The sequence below is a fragment of the Schistocerca gregaria genome, chromosome 4, assembly GCF_023897955.1.
Source record: "Schistocerca gregaria isolate iqSchGreg1 chromosome 4, iqSchGreg1.2, whole genome shotgun sequence".
Lineage (NCBI taxonomy): Eukaryota > Metazoa > Arthropoda > Insecta > Orthoptera > Acrididae > Schistocerca > Schistocerca gregaria.
In genome coordinates, this window is record NC_064923.1 from 249161926 (window position 1) to 249181435 (window position 19510).

The following is a 19510-nucleotide window of genomic DNA, read 5'->3' on the forward strand; positions in this document are numbered from 1 at the left end:
ACCACCTTCTCAAGGGCACAGTTCAAGAGCAGAGGTGAGAGCCCATCTCCTTGCCTCACTCCAGTCTTTATTTCAAAAGCTTCTGATGTTCCTCCTCTAAATTTCACTTTTGAGGTTATGTTGGTTAGTGTTTGCTCGATTATGGCTTTGGTCTTCTTGTCTAGGCCAAGTTGTTATAGAATTCTGATCAGAGTTTTACGATCAATCGAATCATATGCCTTTTTGAAATCCGCAAAGATCACAACAATAGTTTTATTCCTGAGCTTCAGGTACGAAAGGATGGATTTGAGTTGCATTATCTGTTCGACACATGTTCGCCCCTTCCTGAAACCTCCTTGATACTCTCCCAGCTGTGGGTCTAGCTGTTCTTCTGTCCTAGTTTGCAGAGCTTTCGGCAGAATCTTATAGGTTGTTGATATGAGAAAGATACCATGATAGTTATTTACATCTATTCTGTCACCATTCTTATGAGTAGGATGAATTATAGCAGAGTTCCAGCCATGTGGCAGTCTTTCAGTTTCCCAAATCTGGCTGTTAATTTCTATTAGTTTATCTACTGCCTTATCACCTGTATACTTCAAAAGCTCAGCAATTACAGAATCTTCCACTGGTGATTTGTTGTTTTTAAGCAAATGAATAATTAGCTTGATTTCCTCTTACATGGGCAGTGATGAATTTGGGTGTACTTCTACGTAGTCAGTAAAGGGAAATGTGTAGTTTGGAGGTTCACAATTCAGAAGAGCACTTAAGTAATTCGCTAATATCTGGCAGTTGTTTTTATCATTGTGAACTAGCTTCCCATTTGGAGCTTTGGAGTGTAGGCTTGGAGGATTGTACTTGGTGAGACTGGCCTTAGAAGTTCTAAAGAAGTTTTGTGTATTTGTCTTCTGGAAGTCTTGTTCAATTTGTGCCAACTGCATTTTCTCAAATTTTCACTTCACTCCCCATATGATATTTGCAGTGTGGAAGTTAGTTTTGTTAGCTTCATTTTCCTTGACATTCCATCTCTGCCACGCAAGCTGTCTGTGCTTCACTGCTGCCTCACAATGACTGCTCTACCAGCCATACTTCAGTTACAGAAGCGGAACAGTTTCCTTTTCAGTTCTGACAAGGGTTTGTTGCAATTCTTCCCAGCACTCTGGATCTAAGGATTCAAGTTTACGAGTGACTTCTCGATTGGGCATCAGCTTTTCCGTATCAAAACTATCTTCTAGGCCTGTGTTTTTCTGGAATTTCTTGGAATTAGCTTAATGTTAATCTCTGAAAGATAGTGATCTGAATCCAAATTGGCATTCCTCAGAACTTTAACATTCTGGATCTCTCGTTGTGCTTTTCGGGTGATGGCAATGTGATCAATTTGGTATTCTCCAATATTCAGATTGGGCACGACCACATTTTATGTTTCCTTGGCAAGTATTTGAATGCTGTTGATTTCATAACTAGGTTAAAAGCTTTGCACAATTCCATGAGACTCTCTCCATTGCTGGAGGTTCTTTAATGTGCTGAGTAATTTCCAACAATGTCTTGGAATTTTCTCTCCTTGCCAAGTTTTATTCATTTATTCATTCATTACTCATTATTACCTTTAATATTTTATGAATGAGTCTGGGGTGACAGCTAGATCTAATACAGAGCCTGTAGTCTAACTTAGGTTAAAAGGTGTTAGCTTGGTTGAGAATTATTGAAATCAATGATAAAAAGTTATCATAGCATATTCTGATTAAAACTGCTAAGTAATTGACTGTTCAGAAAGTGGACTAGTAGGGGGCTAGTCAATCTTAGATCTTTCTAGAACTCTATGTGCTCCTGTATTGCCAGTTTTGTTGGTACATGCTGAGCCTTGCCTAGCATGGCCCACGGCTGCCTGCTGCATGCCAACAATGCTGTGCCTCCCCCCTTCTCAGAAATCTGTTAATCACAAAATACTCTTAACTGAGTATACATGGGCAGTACAATTTAAATTCTTCTGCTCTGTGTACATTGATGGAAAGACTGTGCTGTTTGCATGCCACTACATAACCCGTGTCATAACTGCCTGACAGCTCAAACTGTGATTCCAGTCAGAGCTGCCGGAGATTGCTGTCATGTCTGTTCTCTCTCTCTCTCTCTCTCTCTCTCTCTCTCTCTCTCTCTCTCTCTCTCTGCCCCCCCCCCCCCCAATCCTTTTCCGATGAAGGCTTTGCCCAAAAGAGGCAACTTAATGAGTCATCTTTACACAATTACCAATCAATGTTTTCTATAATGGATGATATTCCTACCTGGAGTTTCTATTACTTGATATAACCTTAATTATTACTTTTTATTATAAATACATACAAAGTACATAGCTAATGGCAACTAACTGTCAATGTAGCTATTATTATTGTGACCAATTACATTGAAATTTTTGGAGTTTCTTATTTTTCTGACAACAATTTACTTACTTACTTATTCCATGGCACCATGGTCCTCTGAGGACCTTGGCCTCCTCAATCACAGATTTCCAATCGCCTCGGCCTTTAGCAAGCCTGCGCCACCTCCTCACTCCCACTGCTCTCAGGTTGGCTTACACATCTTCCAGCCATCTCACACGCGGTCATCGTCTTCTCCCACCAGGATGTCCCATCATCATCATCATCATCTGTGGGAGCCTTTCTTTTGTCATATGCTGGACATGTCCTAACCATCTTAGCCTTCTCATCTTGATTGAGGTTAGCAAATTAGGTTCTTTGTACAGAGCCCTTATTTCTTCATTAGTCCTAATTCCCCATGTCTCACCTTCTTTTACAGCACCAAAAATCTTCCTTTCCCATATATTTAGCTTCTTCTCCAAAGTCTCCATCAGTAACCATGTCTCACTGCCATACATAAGAACTGGTTTGATCACTGTTTTGTAGAGTATCAGCTTTAGTTTCCTGCTTTCTTAGAACAGTGACAAAGTGTATACTGCAAACCAGACCAGATAAACAAATATTATGGTTTTGAAAGTATTCTTGAAGTAATCATCAGACATAAGTGAGAGAAAAAAGTTCTTCTTTATTCTTCACATGGCTATAGCATTTTAAGCAGGCACTTGTTGAATTTCTGACAAGAATAAAGGAAAACATAAAAAGTACACATGAATATTCTGTGTAGTAGACTCACTCAAGAGAAACACCTTTAATGACTGATGTAATTTTATTTAGTTACTACATCCATTTACAACAGTACATTTCACACTACTTTACACATGCAGAAATTACATTTCTTCAAGGTACGAGTAACTACAATAATCCAATATATAATTAATTTGGTTTCTCACTCAGTGGGGGACTAGTATTTTGAAGCTCAGACACACAAACATGAGACTTTGGATTACCATTATAAACTTAATAAATGCAGATCATCTTTGGTTTGGTAATAGGTATTCTAATGACTATGCCCACACCTGAAATAAGAAAACATATCATAAAAACAAAATTTTGCTGAATATTAAATTAACAAAATACTGTCAGTTCACATCTAAAATAAATTGCACACAGCTCCAATAATAAACTTTTTCTTATCTGGTTAAGTCAGTTTATAGTGGCGTAAGTTAAATTCATTATCTGGAACACTATTAATGCCAAACACAGAAAGCAGATCTTAGTGCTTTCCTAACAAAAGAAACAGATGGAGACAAGCCGTGAAGGTAGTCTGTGAACAATTCTGAACATAATTCCTGGATCACTAAACAGAGTTGAGATACTAATTAAAATAAGTTACTAATACATAGCTGTAGTAGAAAAATGCTGTACTTTAAAAAGGCTGAGGGGGTGGGAAACGATAAAAACATGGGGATGATGTCTACAACAGAAACTTAAATTAAAATGAACCAAAAAGACAGAAAATGTCTAGTTTGTGTTTTATGGAGAAAGATCACTACTGTACATCTCCCTGAGCAGTAAAATGCTGTGGCTACAGTGAAAGAAATGCAGAAATTACAATGGTGATAGTAAACTGGCCTTACTGCTGCAGTTTCTTTTCAGACATTTCATAACTGAGACATGTTTCTAGTTAAAACAAAGAGCAGACAGTCACACACATTATTTCACTTTCTTCATAATTCTGGAGATTACTACTTCTCGGATAAAGAATCACAAGATAACCATCACCCCCAAACAAGTATTTGCCACATATATACAAGTCTTCATATATGCTGTCACTCTCCATTCAGTCTAAATAATGCCAAGTGTAGGAAATCCCAAAGTACTAGTGTAAGATAAAAAATCTTCAGATGAGAGAATTCAAATCCTAATGGGCACCTGCTGAAGCATTCACAACAAAGTGCTAGAGTTTGAAGTGTTCCTGTAAAGCAATGGAGTTCAGATAATACTAAGTACAGAAAGAAGATTACAAACCAAAATTGATAGCAGTGAGAATTTTGGAAACAATTTAACTGTAACCAAGTGGACGGGCTAATCACAGTGGTGTACTTGTCAAAGTAGACTAGAAACTCAAATCCACTGTGACTGAAATTGAAGCTGATTGCAATATTGTTTGGACAAGATTTCATATTAATGGTGGTCACCATACTTGCCCCTAGATCTACATCTTACTTACCATATGGTGCACTGCACAGAGTACCTTGTAAGTAACTGAAAACATTATAGACAACATTAGCTCACTAGTACAAATATTACCCAATCATACTATCATCATCGTTGGAGGAAACCTTAATCATCCACCAATCAATGGGGATAATTACAGTTTTTAAGTGGTGGACAAAGAAACCTTGAAAACAATGTAAGTGCCTCCTGTGGAAATATATTGGATCTAATGGCAGCAAAAAAGAGTTGACCTCTTTGAAGATGCACACACTGAAATTAGTATCAGTGATCATGAGGCAGTTGTAGCAACAACGATTACCAAATTACAAAGATAAACTGAAACAAGAAGAAAGATCACATCTCACATTTGAAAGAATAGTTGACCATTTCCATCACAGTTTGTGATGGAAGGGCCCCTAAATTGTACAGTTACTGTAAAGAAGCTTCTAAAGAAACACAGACTACTGTGCAATTTGTGTAAAACAAAGCATAGGGATATATAGAGATGCTGAATGAAATGCATTTGGCTAGCATGAGGGAAATGTGTGAAGAAGCTGTCAATGGCTACTGTACTTGAGTATTATAGAAAGATCTTTCACAAAACCTAAAGATATTTTTGTCATGTGAAAAGGCTATAAGTGACACCACAATAAGAGTCCCACGCTGATGGATGAAACAGGAACTGAAAACAAAAGAAGCAAATAAAAAGCAGAAATACGTAACTCTGTTTTCAAATGTTCCCTTAGGAAGAAAAATGTAGGATTATTGCCTCAATTTAATTCCTGCTCCACTGCAAAGGTGAGTGATATACAAGTCAGCAGTGTTGACAAACAGCTGAGATCACTAAAATTGAAAGAACTCCATGGCCCAATGGTATCCCTATCACATGCTATACAGTGTTTCTGACCAAGTTAGTCCCTCTTCTAATCATAATATACCATAGATGCTTTGGATAAAAAAGGTACACAGTAGCAGGAAGAAAACAAAGTAATATACATCTACACCATGTGATCAAAAGCATCTGGACACCACCAAAAACATAAGTTTTCATATTAGGTGCACTGTGCTGCAATCTACTGCCAGATACTCCATATCAGCAACATCAGTTGTCATTAGACATCGTGAGAGAGAGCAGAATGGGGTGCTCCGTGGAACTCACGGACTTCGAACGTGATCAGGTGATTGGGTGTCACTTGTGTCATATGTCCGTACGTAAGATTGCCACACTCCTAAATCTCCCTAGGTCCACTGTTTCCAATGTGATAGTGAAGTGGAAATGTGAAGGGACATGTACAGCACAAAAGTGTACAGGCCGACTGTTGTCCTGCAGAGACCGCCAAAGGTTGAAGAGGGGTCGTAATGTGTAATAGGCAGGTATCTATCCAGACCATCACACAGAAATTCCAAGCTGCACCAGGATCCACTGCAAGTATTATAACAGTTAGGCGGGAAGTGAGAAAACTTGGACTTCATGGTCGAGTATCTGCTCATAACCCACACACCATGCCATAAATGCTGAACGACGCATCTCTTGCTATAAGTGCATAAACATTGGACAACTGAACAGTGGATAAACGTTGTGTGGAGTGACAAATCACATTACACAATGTGGCGATCTGATGGCAGGGTGTTGTGTGGCGAATTCCCGGTGAACGTCATCTGCCAGCGTGTGTAATCACAACAGTAAATTTTGGAGATGGTGGTGTTGTGTTTTTCATGGAGGGGGGCTTGTAATCCTTGTTGTTTTGCATGGCACTATCACAGCACAGGGCTACATTGATGTTTGAAGCACCTTCTTGCTTCCAACTGTTGAAGAGCAATTCGGGGAACGGGATTGCATCTTTCAACACGATCGAGCACCTGTTCACAATGCACGGCCTGTGGCAGAGTGGTTACACGGCATTAACATCCCTGTAATGGAATGGCCTGCACAGAGGCCTGACCTGAATCCTATAGAACACCTTTGGGATGTTTGGGAACACGGCTTTCATACCAGACCTCACCAACTGACATCGATACCTCTGCTCAGTGAAGCAATCCATTGAGAATGGGCTGCCATTCCCCAAGAAACCTTCCAGCACCTGATTTAATGTATGCTTGCGAGAGTGGAAACTGTCATCAAGGCTAACTGTGGACCAACACCATATTGAATTCTAGCATAACCGATGAAGGGCACCACAAACTTTTAAGTCATTTTCAGCCTGGTGTCTGAATACTTCTGATCACATAGTGTGCATGGGTAGCAGAAGTGATCCACAAAACTACTGGCCATTAAACTTGACAAGCATCTGCTATAGAATATTGGAACATATTCTGAGCTCTAATGTAATGAGGCATCTCTACTAGAATCATCTCTTTCATGCCAACTAACATGTATTCCACAAGAACTGACAACGTGAAAACCATTTGGCACTTTTTTCACATGACAGACCGAAAGTCAGGGACAAAGCAGTCAGCTATGTGTGGTATTTCTTGACTTCAAAGAAGCATTTGAGTCAGCAACACACATGCACTTATCAAAAGTATGATCACATGGTGTATGAAGTGAGACTTGCGATTGCATTGGAGATTTCTTTGTGGTGGTATCTTGGTTGGAAATACATCGACAAATGTAGAAGTAACTTTAGGTGTGCCTCAGCAAAGTGTGTTGGGACCTTACTTTTCATGTTATATATTAATGACTTAAAGATGACATTCACTGTACCCTCTGGCTTTTCATAGATGAAGCAGTTATGTGTAATGAGATGCTTCTACAAAAACAAAAAGCTGTGCAGATATTCAGTCAGATCTTTGAAATGATTTCAAAATGATGCAAAGATTGGCAACTTGCTTTAAATGTGCAGAAATTTAAAATAGTGCACTTTACAATATGTAGTGCCTTAGAACTACAGTATCAATTAAGCACTATTGGTATCAGTCAACTGATACAAATATCTGGATGTAACAGTCACATAAGCTCAGTCACAGGTAAAGCACATAACAGACTTTGGTTCATTGGAACACTACTAGGAAAATATACTTCTTCTACAAAAAGAGATTGATTACAAAACACTTGTTCAACACATCATAGAATATTGATCAACCAGGTTTGTTTGACTCATGGGATAATGTCACAATGATTCTGAAAAAGCTGAACTTGTAAACACTTGAAGATAGACACAAAATACTCCCGAAAGCCAATTCACAAAGTTTCAATAACCAGCTTTATGTAAGAAATCTAAGATTATACTACAACCAGTTCTAGGTAACACCCCGTTAGGGATGGCAAAGACAAAATTAGGCTAATAACAGTGTGTACAAAGGAATACAAGCAGTTGTTCTTCCCTTGCTCCACATGGTGATTTGCAGAGTACAGACACAGATGCAGAAGTAGAACTAGGAGCAGAAGCAGAAGCAGCAAAACAACATGGTGAAATGGACATCTCCTATACTATAGAATGAAACAGTTTATTTGCTCAGATCTACAAACAGAGAGCGCGAAAAATGAATTCACCCTAATGTTATAGAACAGAATGTTGCAGTAAGTTGTACCCAAAACATGCATTACAACACCGCTAGAGCTCAAGGAGTTACCAGTTTCCAGTGTTAATGGTCACTTCAGTACAAATAAAGTTGCACAATACTTCAGCAAAATTATGCACAACAATCTGTAGCACAGAAAAACCATTGGTTGGATAAAAGAGGGCCAATCAATGCATGAAACAGCTAAAGTAATTGTAGTGCCCAAAACAGTGGTTTCATGACTGTGGAATCACTATAGATATAGTAATGAAAAGTTCCTGTGGAATATAAATAATAGGAATAGAAAAGGAAACAGGTACCCTTTTAGCTGAGACTGAGAATCTTTCTAGCTTTTGGGTGAATCCTCCTTCAAGGCTAACAGCCTGTGTCTGTGGCCATCCTCTGTTTATTTAAGCTGTTAGCTAAGTCAGTGAAGGCAGTTAGCGTCACACATGGAGTGCATACATGACTCAGTGTTTGCAGCATCATGTCCCTCATCCATGAACCACGGACCTAGCTACGGTAGGGTGTACCTCAACAATGTAGCCAGCCATACTGTAGGTGTAACAACAATGGATGGATATCTGATCAGGCCAGACTAACATATGGTTGCTGAAAAGGGGCAGTAGTTGCACGGGCAACATTCTGGATGACTGAGTGATTTGGCCATATAACGTAAGTCAATATGGCCTTCTTCCCCCCATGAACCATGGACCTTACCGTTGGTTGGGAGGCAGGCGTGCCTCAATAATACAGATACCCGTACCGTAGGTGCGACCACAACGGAGGGGTATCTTTTGACAGGCCACACAAACGTGCGGTTCCTGAAGAGGGGCAGCAGCCCTTTCAGTAGTTGCAGGGGCAACAGTCTGGATGACTGACTGATCTGGCCTTGTAACACTAACCAAAACGGCCTTTCTGTTCTGCTACAGCGAACGGCTGAAAGCAAGGGGAAACTATAGCCGTAATTTTTCCCGAGGGTATGCAGCTTTACTGTATGATTCAATAATGATAGCATCCTCTTGGGTAAAATTTTCCAGAGGTAAAATAGTCCCCCATTTGGATCTCCAGGCAGGGACTACTCAAGAGGACATCATTTTCAGGAGAAAGAAAATTGGCAGTCTACGGATCGGAGGACAATATTATGGAAATGGAAGAGGATGTAGATGAAGATGAAATGGGAGATATGATACTGCGTGAACAGTTTGACAGAGCACTGAAAGACCTAAGCTGAAACTAGGCCCCATTCCATTAGAGCTACCATCTGGTGAGTAAGATGTATGAGCCCGACCCTCCGACTTCAAGAAGAATATAATAATTCCAATCCCAAAGAAAGCAGGTGTTGACAGATGTAAAAATTACCGAACTATCAGTTTAATAAACCACGACTGCAAAATACTAACACGAATTCTTTCCAGACGAATGGAAAAACTGGTTGAAGCCGACCTCGGGGAAGATCAGTTTGGATTCCGTAGAAATATTGGAACACGTGAGGCAATACTAACCCTAAGACTTATCTTAGAAGAAAGATTAATGAAAGAAAACACATGTTTCTAGCATTTGTAGAGGTAGAGAAAGCTTTTGACAATGTTGACTGCAATACTCTCTTTCAAAGTCTGAAGGTGGCAGGAGCAAAATATAGGGAGAGAAAGGCTATTTACAATTTATACAGAAACAAGATGGCAGTTATGAGAGTCGAGGGACATGAAAGGGAAGCAGTGGTTCGGAAGGGACTGAGACAGGGTTGTAGCCTCTTCCTGATGTTATTCAATCTGTATATTGAGCAAGCAGTAAAGAAAACAAAAGAAAAATTCGGATTAGGTATTAAAATCCATGGAGAAGAAACAAAAACTTTGAGGTTCACCGATGACATTGTAATTCTGTCAGAGACAGCAAAGTACTTGGAAGAGCAGTTGAACGGAATGGACAGTGTCTTGAGAGGAAGATATAAGATGAACATCAACAAAGGCAAAACGAGGATAATGGAACGTAGTCGAATTAAGTCGGGTGATGCTGAGGGAATTAGATTAGGAGATGAGACACTTAAAGTAGTGAAGGATTTTTGCTATTTGGGGAGCAAAATAACTGATGATGGTCGTAGTAGAGAGGATATCAAATGTAAACTGGCAATGGGAAGGAAAGCATTTCTGAAGAAGAGAAAGCTGTTAACATTGAGTATAGATTTAAGTGTCAGGAAGTCGTTTCTGAAAGTATTTGGATGGAGTGTAGCCATGTATGGAAGTGAAACATGGACGATAAATAGTTTGGAAAAGAAGAGAGTAGAAGCTTTCGAAATGTGGTGCTACAGAAGAATGCTGACGATTACATGGGTAGATCACATAACTAATGAGGAGGTATTGAATAGAATTGGAGAGAAGAGGAGCTTGTGGCACAACTTGACAAGAAGAAGGGACCGGTTGGTAGGACATGTTCTGAGGCATCAGGGGATCACAAATTTAGAGCATTGGAGGGTAAAAATCGTAGAGGGAGAACAAGAGATGAATACACTAAGCAGATTCAAAAGGATGTAGGCTGCAGTAGGTACTGGGAGATGAAGAAGCTTGCACAGGATAGAGTAGCATGGAGAGCTGCATCAAACCAGTCTCAGGACTGAAGACCACAACAGCAACAACAACAACAACAACAACAACAACATGGCCTTGCTGTGCTGGTACGGCAAACAGCTAAAAGCAAAGGGACACTATAGCCACTACTTTTTCTGACGGTATGCAATTCTGTTGTGTGGCTTAATGATGGTGAGACCTTTTTGGATAAAATGTTCCCCATTCAGATCTCTGGGGTGGGTACTACTACTACTACTACTACTACTACTACTGCTACCACCACCACCACCAAGACTACTACTACTACTACTACTACTACTACTACTGCTACCACCACCACCACCAAGACTACTACTACTACTACTACTACTACTACTACTGGTCAAGAGGATACAGCAACATTGGAGGGGCAGAGGTGGCGGGAGGAGGGGAGGGGGGTGTATAGGCATATTACAAGATGGAATACTTAAACGTTTATTGGATAGGTAGGTTAAAGAATTTAAAAAGACAGATGGAGAGCATGAAGTAACACATAGTGGGAACTGCAGCTGCAGAAAGAACAGGACTTCTGGTCAAGTGAGTACAAATAAAAAATCAAATAGGGTTAATGCCACAGCAGATCTATAATGAGTAAGAAAATAGGAATGTGGGTAAGCTGCTATCAACAGCATTGCAAATGCATCATTGTAGTGAAGATGGATATGAAGCCAACACTCACAAGTTTATATGCCAACTAGCACTGCAGATGCTGAAGAGATGGACAGGATGTATGCAGAGAAGCCAACCTTGGGGAAGATCAATTTGGATTCTGGAGATATGTGGGAGCACAAGACTTATCTTAGTAGAAAGGCAAACCTAAGCTTATAGCATTTGTAGTCTGTGAGAAAGGTTTTGACAATGTTAACTGGAAAAGACTATTTGAAATTCTAATAGTATCAGTGATAAAGTATAGTGAGCCAAAGGCAATATACAACTTCTAAAAAATCAGACTGTAATTATGAGAATCAAAGGACACGAAACGAAAGTATTAGTTGAGAAGGGTTGTAGCCCACAAGTTTCACGATCATGCTACTGTGACGAGGAAGTCTTCAATATGCCATCTATAGGATGGGAGAGTCATGTAGTTGAAAGTGGTATCAGAAACATGTATTTGTGTGAGATTGTTTCAAATATCTTGACTGACAATTACTTTGAGCAATCAGAGAATCAATCCAAGAGGGCAACATCTTAAACCTCCTAGCAATTAACAGGACCTGCAATTTTTGAGCCAGTTGATGTGGAGTGTCCAAATTCCCAATGAAGTACGCTTTCAGATGTAAATTTTCTTGGAGTACCAGTACTGTGTTATCTAATGTTTGTTTCTTTATTATGGCATAATGCGATACATGCTAGGAGTGAAAATGTGCACTTGAAATGCAGCGAATAGCTGAAATTAGCCAATAGTGTGGAATTACACTTCGTTTCAAATATATTGACTGCCTCAGTGGAAAAGATTAATAAATAAATAAATAAATAAATAAAAGAAAATTTCTTTAGCATCCGACAAAATTTACTTCATTGTTCTACAAGGCGATTAATGCTTGGCCATCAGAAAGGTGGAAATAAAATAAAATCTGAAACTAATAACACATTTCATTTTTGCCTTCCGCAATCATGTGAATGTATTTTAATTCACTTGACAGCTCCCAGCCACAGAAATACGTTTTGTTTTCATTTGATGTGAGAGCAGTAAAGGAAGGGGAAACAGGATAATCACTAAATATAAACACAGGTCACATGGAGACTACCCACTTCCCCACTGTACTCAGACTACTCCGTGCATTAGCCCCGGATCTACGATATTTCCGAACCGGAGCAATACTCCGCCCACCACACAAGCGTTTGAGATAGAGAGTCAAAAATTTCTAAAAAAATTGAATTTTCAAAAATATGTTCATTTTGTAGCGCACATCTTTCTGAATAGTCTGATGCATAAAACATTTGTGTTCGTGGAAATTTAAGACATGTTATTTGGTCTTAAGTGTGCCAAAGTGCAGTGCCACACCTCTTCACACAGCATGCAAAAATGTGTGTGAAATCTTATGGGAATTAACTGCTAAGATCATCAGTCCCTAAGCTTACACACAACTTAACCTAAATTATCCAAAGGACACACACACACACACACACATACACACACACACACACACACACACACACACACACACACACACCCGAGGGAGGACACGAACCTCCGCCGGGACCAGCCACACAGTGCATGACTGCAGCGCCTTAGACCGCTCGGCTAATCACACAGCATTCTTCTATCGCACGTCACTGTATTTCGTTCTGTGGAATTGAAATGTGTATATTTTGTAATGGATGCCATCAAACTATATTCAGAACAGAGGCAAATAAAATGTCCTATGGTGCCTCTCCTGCTTCCAGTCGGCCGGTTTGACATCTTGCCCCCCCCCCCCCCCCCCTTTAAACTCTGTGTTAATACTGGATGGGATTATTTGTAAACAAAAAATTTGCACTCTTTATTCCCTATTAGCTAACAACTTGCTGCTTTGTGTGACATAAAGCTAAATACAGGATACATAAAACCAGCAAAGACAAGAGACACGCAAGACAGTACACATTTCTTCAATCCTTAGTTCCTAGAGTTTTTTTCTCTCTAATCTTGCTACAGGTGTACATGGCGGGCTTTCCTTTCTGACATGGCGGGCTTTCCTTTCTGCGAAAGAATCTATTATCTCATCAAAGTTCATCAAAAACTTTGCTACATGAAAAATCGAAATGTCGTTGTCTAACACCGAAAAAGCTGTTAGTACAAATAGGACCCAAGACTGGTGTGGTTTCTCTATCTGATTGCGTCTATTTTGTCATTGTCTGCTAGATAAAACAAAATAGCACTTTCTAATACTGCAGCAAGTGTAACACAAAAATAAACAAGACTGTTTTGGCACAAATAGTCATTTTTATAACACAACAGAATATAATTCACAAAGTACCAATATGACATGCCTATTAGGCCTACTACATTTCATTCATACGCACCAGTTTCTCAAGCATGAGATCGAAAAGTAGTAGTACGAAATTTTTATACAAATTTGGGATCATCATATTCTTCCATAATTCGTGCGATGCCCCCATTTCTTCCCCTTCCTCGTTCTATCAAAGTCTTGTCATAACTAATTCTGTAACTATTTCTGTGAATGTCAAAGCTTACTCGTCGTATAACTTCACTAACTCTGTCCCGCAATTATTCTCCGGTTAGGCGTTGTTACATGTTCCTACAATAAGTTTTCCGCGCTACTTCCAGAATAGAAGTTAAAGCAGCTGCTAGCTGGGGAGTGTACAACTGGCCTGTACTAGTATAGTGATCTGGCCAAAACTTTTCTATCAGAATTTCATTTTCTTAGATACACCGAGAAGATAATATGTAATCTTTCGTACCTGTTATTCCTGTTAGTCGTTTATTTGGACTCTGGTAGTCTGAATCTATGGATTTCGCAAGTAATTGTAACAATGCTCATCATTCGCAAACCCAATCAACCATATAATCAGACAGCAGTTGGCATTCATCCGTTCAGCTTTACTTTGCTCATCTTATATAGCCCTTTTTGTCTGCAGGAAAGTTTATTTCTAGGTGTGATGAGGATTCCCCTGACAGACATCATGTGCACTATGCACGCATTTACAAATCATTCAGAAATCAACTTAGAATGTGTTCAAAAACTAAAAGGGATGTGTTTCAAAGCCATATGAATAATTGACAGACCAACGTGCGCTGGAGGCTAGGTGCTTTGTGAAACAAGGTTTTTTCCCCTCAAGAATATGAATCCCCCCCACCTCGATCCAACCTGCTGCGCATGCATGAATTTGGCAGCTTGGACACGCCAGTAAAATTTTTCCTGGTAGCATCTAGCTGCTTGCTGCGACTGCCGACAGCCACATTTCTGTAGCCATAAGCGGGAAATGGCACTACTCAACTGCGCATGCACACGATCCCGCTAGTAACTGCTAAAACGATTGTGATGTCATGCTCATCGGAGGCAATTTGTTGTTACATAGCATTGCATAGTCTTCCCAAAGTGTCTGACACATTTTGCAGTTGGCAGACGCTTGTCTGAGCACAGTGTTTTGTTGTTGTATATGGCGCATTCCTTTGCAATTTACGTTTCATTTTTGTTTTTTCTCTCGTTCATGTTTTATTCCTGCAGTATTATTCTGCAGCAGCAGGATACAGTACTATCCTTTGTTAGAGTATCGGTTCTTACCAGTCAAAATTACAAAAATTTAACTGAAAACAAAAACAATGAAAAATTCCCGGGCTTTTCCCGGTTTCCTCCTGGATGGAAAAATTCCCCGGTACTTCCCAGATGTCCAGGTTGTCCCGGGTCGTAGACACCCCGATTATACATATCCTATTATCAAATCACACTATGTGAGTGAAGGCACTACAGAAAGGAAGACTGTATGAAGGATCACCAAATTGAGCAGTTTTGTTCTTCAGCCTGTAATTTAGGCAGAGCTTGAGAATTGAGACAGTTATATATGGCAAGAGCACAAAAAGCACGTGTTTGTGTGTTGAAGATGTGTGTAACATAGTGGCTAACATTGGGTGGGACAGGGGACAGGATCAGGCATAGTGGACAAACTGATTTCCATATAATCTGAAATGGTTCTTTGAAGTGCCCACAGGTTCAAGGAAGAGATCCTTCAACCTTTTGTTCTATCATATTTTGCTGTCACAGGTGCATTCTTACATTTTAAGGGTGACAATACTCATCCTTGAAGATCCTCAGATGGGGATGACAAACAAGAAAATAGGGATAATATTAAAATAATTTGGCTAGCATTCTGTCCAGACTTGAACCACAACAAAAATGATAGTGATTGGTTTGTAATATGTACCGTAACTAGATAAGGGCCTTCCATGATTGACCTGTAGTTAGAGCTAGTTCGTCATAAGAAAGAGTGAAGTTTTCCTCAAGTATTGTTCTTGTTACACTGTGACTCAGCTATTTTCTCTTTCTTAGCATGTGTTATGGCTGCCTTGTCCACTGGCTTTGTTTGTATACTTACACTACTTACTGACAAACCGTGTTTGAAAACTAGCACTAGTATTCAATTTTGATGGCTTTAAAAGCATCATCAACATTTTTGGAGCTTAAATGAACTAAATACATAATATCCACAGACTTAACAGAATGATGAAAATTCTTAAGAAATTAGTCCTAAAATTTAAAGTAGAATAAATTTACCCGTAAAGTATAATCCCAGCTTCCGGTAGAAAGAGCTGTTCCATCAGGTGACACTTGCAGGCAAGATACCCTGTTCTCATGACCATACAACAGAGTCACTCTTACACACTTTAGTGAATCCCAGACATTAACAGTATAATCATTATATCCAGCAAATAGAAGCCTCCCTAGAATCAAACAAAGAACAAGATGTGTAAGGACATTTATATGTTGGGCTGTCAGAAAGGGAGAAAATACACTTAATTTTTTTTTAAAAAGTAAAAATAATTTCACATCTCCGCTGAAATTACAAGTGGCAATACAAAAATAATAACTATGGCAAATATAAATTGTAAGAATACTCCTGTCATGAACTGCAAAGAGGACTGAACATAACGAAATGTAGAAGTTACAATGTTAACGTCTCTGGGGTAAAAGGAGTGGATCTTCCTGCAATAAAGATTTTTTCACTTTTGTATTTTGGGTAGGCCATCACATGAATTTGCAATACTAGCACAGATATGTTCCCTGCATTTAGTAGTACACAGTAATATGATTATTAACATTTTGTTGATCAACAGAATCATATTTATGGTTTACATTTAGTAGTTTCAGTTACTGAGTCACTATACCTCTTAGTTATAAGCCTTACTGTTAGAGCATTTAAGTGTCAGGAAGTCGTTTCTGAAAGTATTTGTATGGAGTGTAGCTATGCATGGAAGTGAAACATGGACGATAAATAGTTTGGACAAGAAGAGAATAGAAGCTTTCGAAATGTGGTGCTACAGAAGAATGCTGACGATTACATGGGTAGATCACATAACTAATGAGGAGGTATTGAATAGAATTGGGGAGAAGAGGAGCTTGTGGCACAACTTGACAAGAAGAAGGGACCGGTTGATAGGACATGTTCTGAGGCATCAGGGGATCACAAATTTAGAGCATTGGAGGGTAAAAATCGTAGAGGGAGAACAAGAGATGAATACACTAAGCAGATTCAGAAGGATATAGGTTGCAGTAAGTACTGGGAGATGAAGCAGCTTGCACAGGACAAAGTAGCATGGGGAGCTGCATCAAACCAGTCTCAGGACTGAAAACCACACCAACAACAACAACAACAACAACAACCGTTAGAGCCCAATAAAGTGCTTTTTACGATGTGTCCAAACTTTTTAATAATATTTTTACTCAAATTACAAATGTTTAACCTTTGTCCCCTCCACACAAACTTGTCACAGCAATGTTTCCACTCCAAAATACACTCCTGGAAAGCTTCATTTGGAATATGCGGTGAATGTGATGAATTGTTCTTAATGTTACTATTGTTGTCAAAATAACATCTGTTCAGAACTGAAACTAGGATAGAGACCAATAAATAATTGTTCAAGATCATGACCTGCCATCAGCCTCTTTTAAACAATGCCACCATAAAACAGATTCATTGTATGTTCTCTTTCTTCACTACCTTTTTGGTACTTCTATTGCAAAGCACTTGTTTCCTTACATGTTGATCAACACTTAATTTATACTAGCACAATGCAGCTACATTATTGTCAATCTCTGTCCATCACAGCAACATTATAACCATTATTTGTCATAATATTTCATTGGCAGTAAGTTTAAATACAACCGTATATACTGCCTATAGGCCAATTAAAGAGACCTTTGGAGAAAAGAGAACCACTTGTGTGAATATCAAGAGCTCAGATGGAAAACCAGTTCTAAGCAAAGAAGGGAAGGCAGAAAGTTGAAAGGAGTATACAGAGGGGCTTTACATGGGTGATGTACTTGAGGGCAATATTACGGAAATGGAGGAGGATGTAGATGAAGATGAAATGGGAGATATGATACTGCGTGAACAGTTTGACAGAGCACTGAAAGACCTAAGCTGGTTCTATTAGAACTACCATCTGGTGAGTAAGATGTATGAACCAGACCCTCAGACTTCAAGAAGAATATAATAATTCCAATCCCAAGAAAACAAGTGTTGACATGTGTGAAAATTACTGAACTATCAGTTTAATAAGTCATGGCTGCAAAATATTAATATGAATTCTTTACAGACGAATGGAAAAACTGGTACAAGTCGACCTCGAGGAACATCAGTTTGGATTCTGTAGAAATGTTGGAACACATGAGGCAATACTGGCCCTAAGAATTATCTTAGAAGATAGATTAAGGAAAGGCAAACTTAATTTTCTAGCATTTGTAGACTTAGAGAAAGCTTTTGAAAATGTTGACTGGAATACTCTCCTTCAAATTCTGAAGGTGGGAGGGGTCAAATACAGGGAACGAAATGATGTTTGCAATTTGTACAGAAACCAGATGGCAGTTATAAGAGCCGAGGGGCATGAAAGGGAAGCAGTGGTTGAGAAGGGAGTGAGACAGGGTTGTAGCCTATGTCTAATGTTATGCAATTAGTATATTGAGCAGGCAGCAAAGAAAACAAAAGAAAAAATTGGAGTAGGAATTAAAATCCATGGAGAACAAATAAAGACCTTGAGGTTTGTCGATGAAATTGTAATTCTGTCAGAGACAGCGAAGAACCAGTAAGAGCAGTTGAATGGAATGGACAATGTCTTGAAAGAAGGATATAAGATGAACATCAACAAAAGAAAAACGAGGATAATGGAATGTAGTCAATTTAAATCAGGTGATGCTGATAGAAGAAGATTAGGAAATGATACACTTAAAGTAGTAGATGAGTTTTGCTATTTGGAGAACAAAATAAGTGGTGATGGTCGAATCAGAGAGGAAATAAAATGTAGACTGGCAATGGCAAGGAAAGTGATTCTGAAGATGAGAAATTTGTTAACATTGAGTACAGATTTAAGTGCCAGGAAGTCTTTTCTGAAAGTATTTGTATGGAGTGTAGCCATGTATGGAAGTGAAACATAGACAATAAATAGTTTAGACAAGAAGAGAACAGAAGGTTTTGAAATTTGGTGCTACAGAAGAATGCTGAAGATTAGAGGGGTAGATCATGTAACTAGTTAGGAGGTACTGAATAGAATTGGGGAAAAGAGGAATTTTTTTGGCACAACTTGACTAGAAGAAAGGATCGGTTGGTAGGACACGTTCTGAGGCATCAGAGAATCATCAATTTAGTATTGGAGGGAAGCACGGAGGGTAAAAATCATAGAGGGAGACCAAGGCATCAGTACACTAAACAGATTCGGAAAGATGTACGTTGCAGTAGTTACTCGGAGATGAAGAAGCTTGCAAAGGAGAGAGTAGCACGTAGAGCTGCATCAAGCCAGTCTCTGGAGTGAAAACGAAAACAACAACAACAACAGGTAAATGAGCATATTATTTGGTTTTTAACTAATTTTTCTTTCTGACATACATGCAAAGGTTTTTATGGCCAGTAAAATACTGAACAAAATATTTGTTTGTATAATGCTTAATTATACAGGTTTTACTAATTTCTATACTTACATAATTAATTTTAAAGGCTATTTGCAAACTTGCTAAATAAAGTGCCTCCTTAGATGCTGAAGTTTATCTGTGCATGACACAACCTGTACACCATCATCAGCAAAACTATATGGTGGTTCAGGTATATTTCCTCATACGTATTTCTTAATCATTGTCTCAGTTCAAAAATCATTAATACTAATCTGGCTGATGAGAACTGCATGACTACTCTTTCAGTCCTGAATTTCCC

General features: G+C 39.1%; 1 protein-coding gene across 6 annotated transcripts in view; it reads right to left on the reverse strand.

Moving 5' to 3' along the window:
* Positions 1-3137: 3137 nt before the first annotated feature.
* Positions 3138-19510, reverse strand: part of LOC126365975 (guanine nucleotide-binding protein subunit beta-5) — a 180606-nt gene continuing 164233 nt past the window's right edge. For all 6 annotated transcript variants that reach the window (XM_050008777.1, XM_050008780.1, XM_050008782.1 and 3 more), the window contains 2 exons: positions 15865-16031; positions 3138-3406 (listed from right to left, as the gene is read on the reverse strand). In XM_050008777.1, coding sequence (XP_049864734.1) covers positions 3395-3406; positions 15865-16031 — 179 coding nt within the window. In that variant the 3' untranslated portion in view covers positions 3138-3394. The remainder of the gene's footprint in view (positions 3407-15864; positions 16032-19510) is intronic.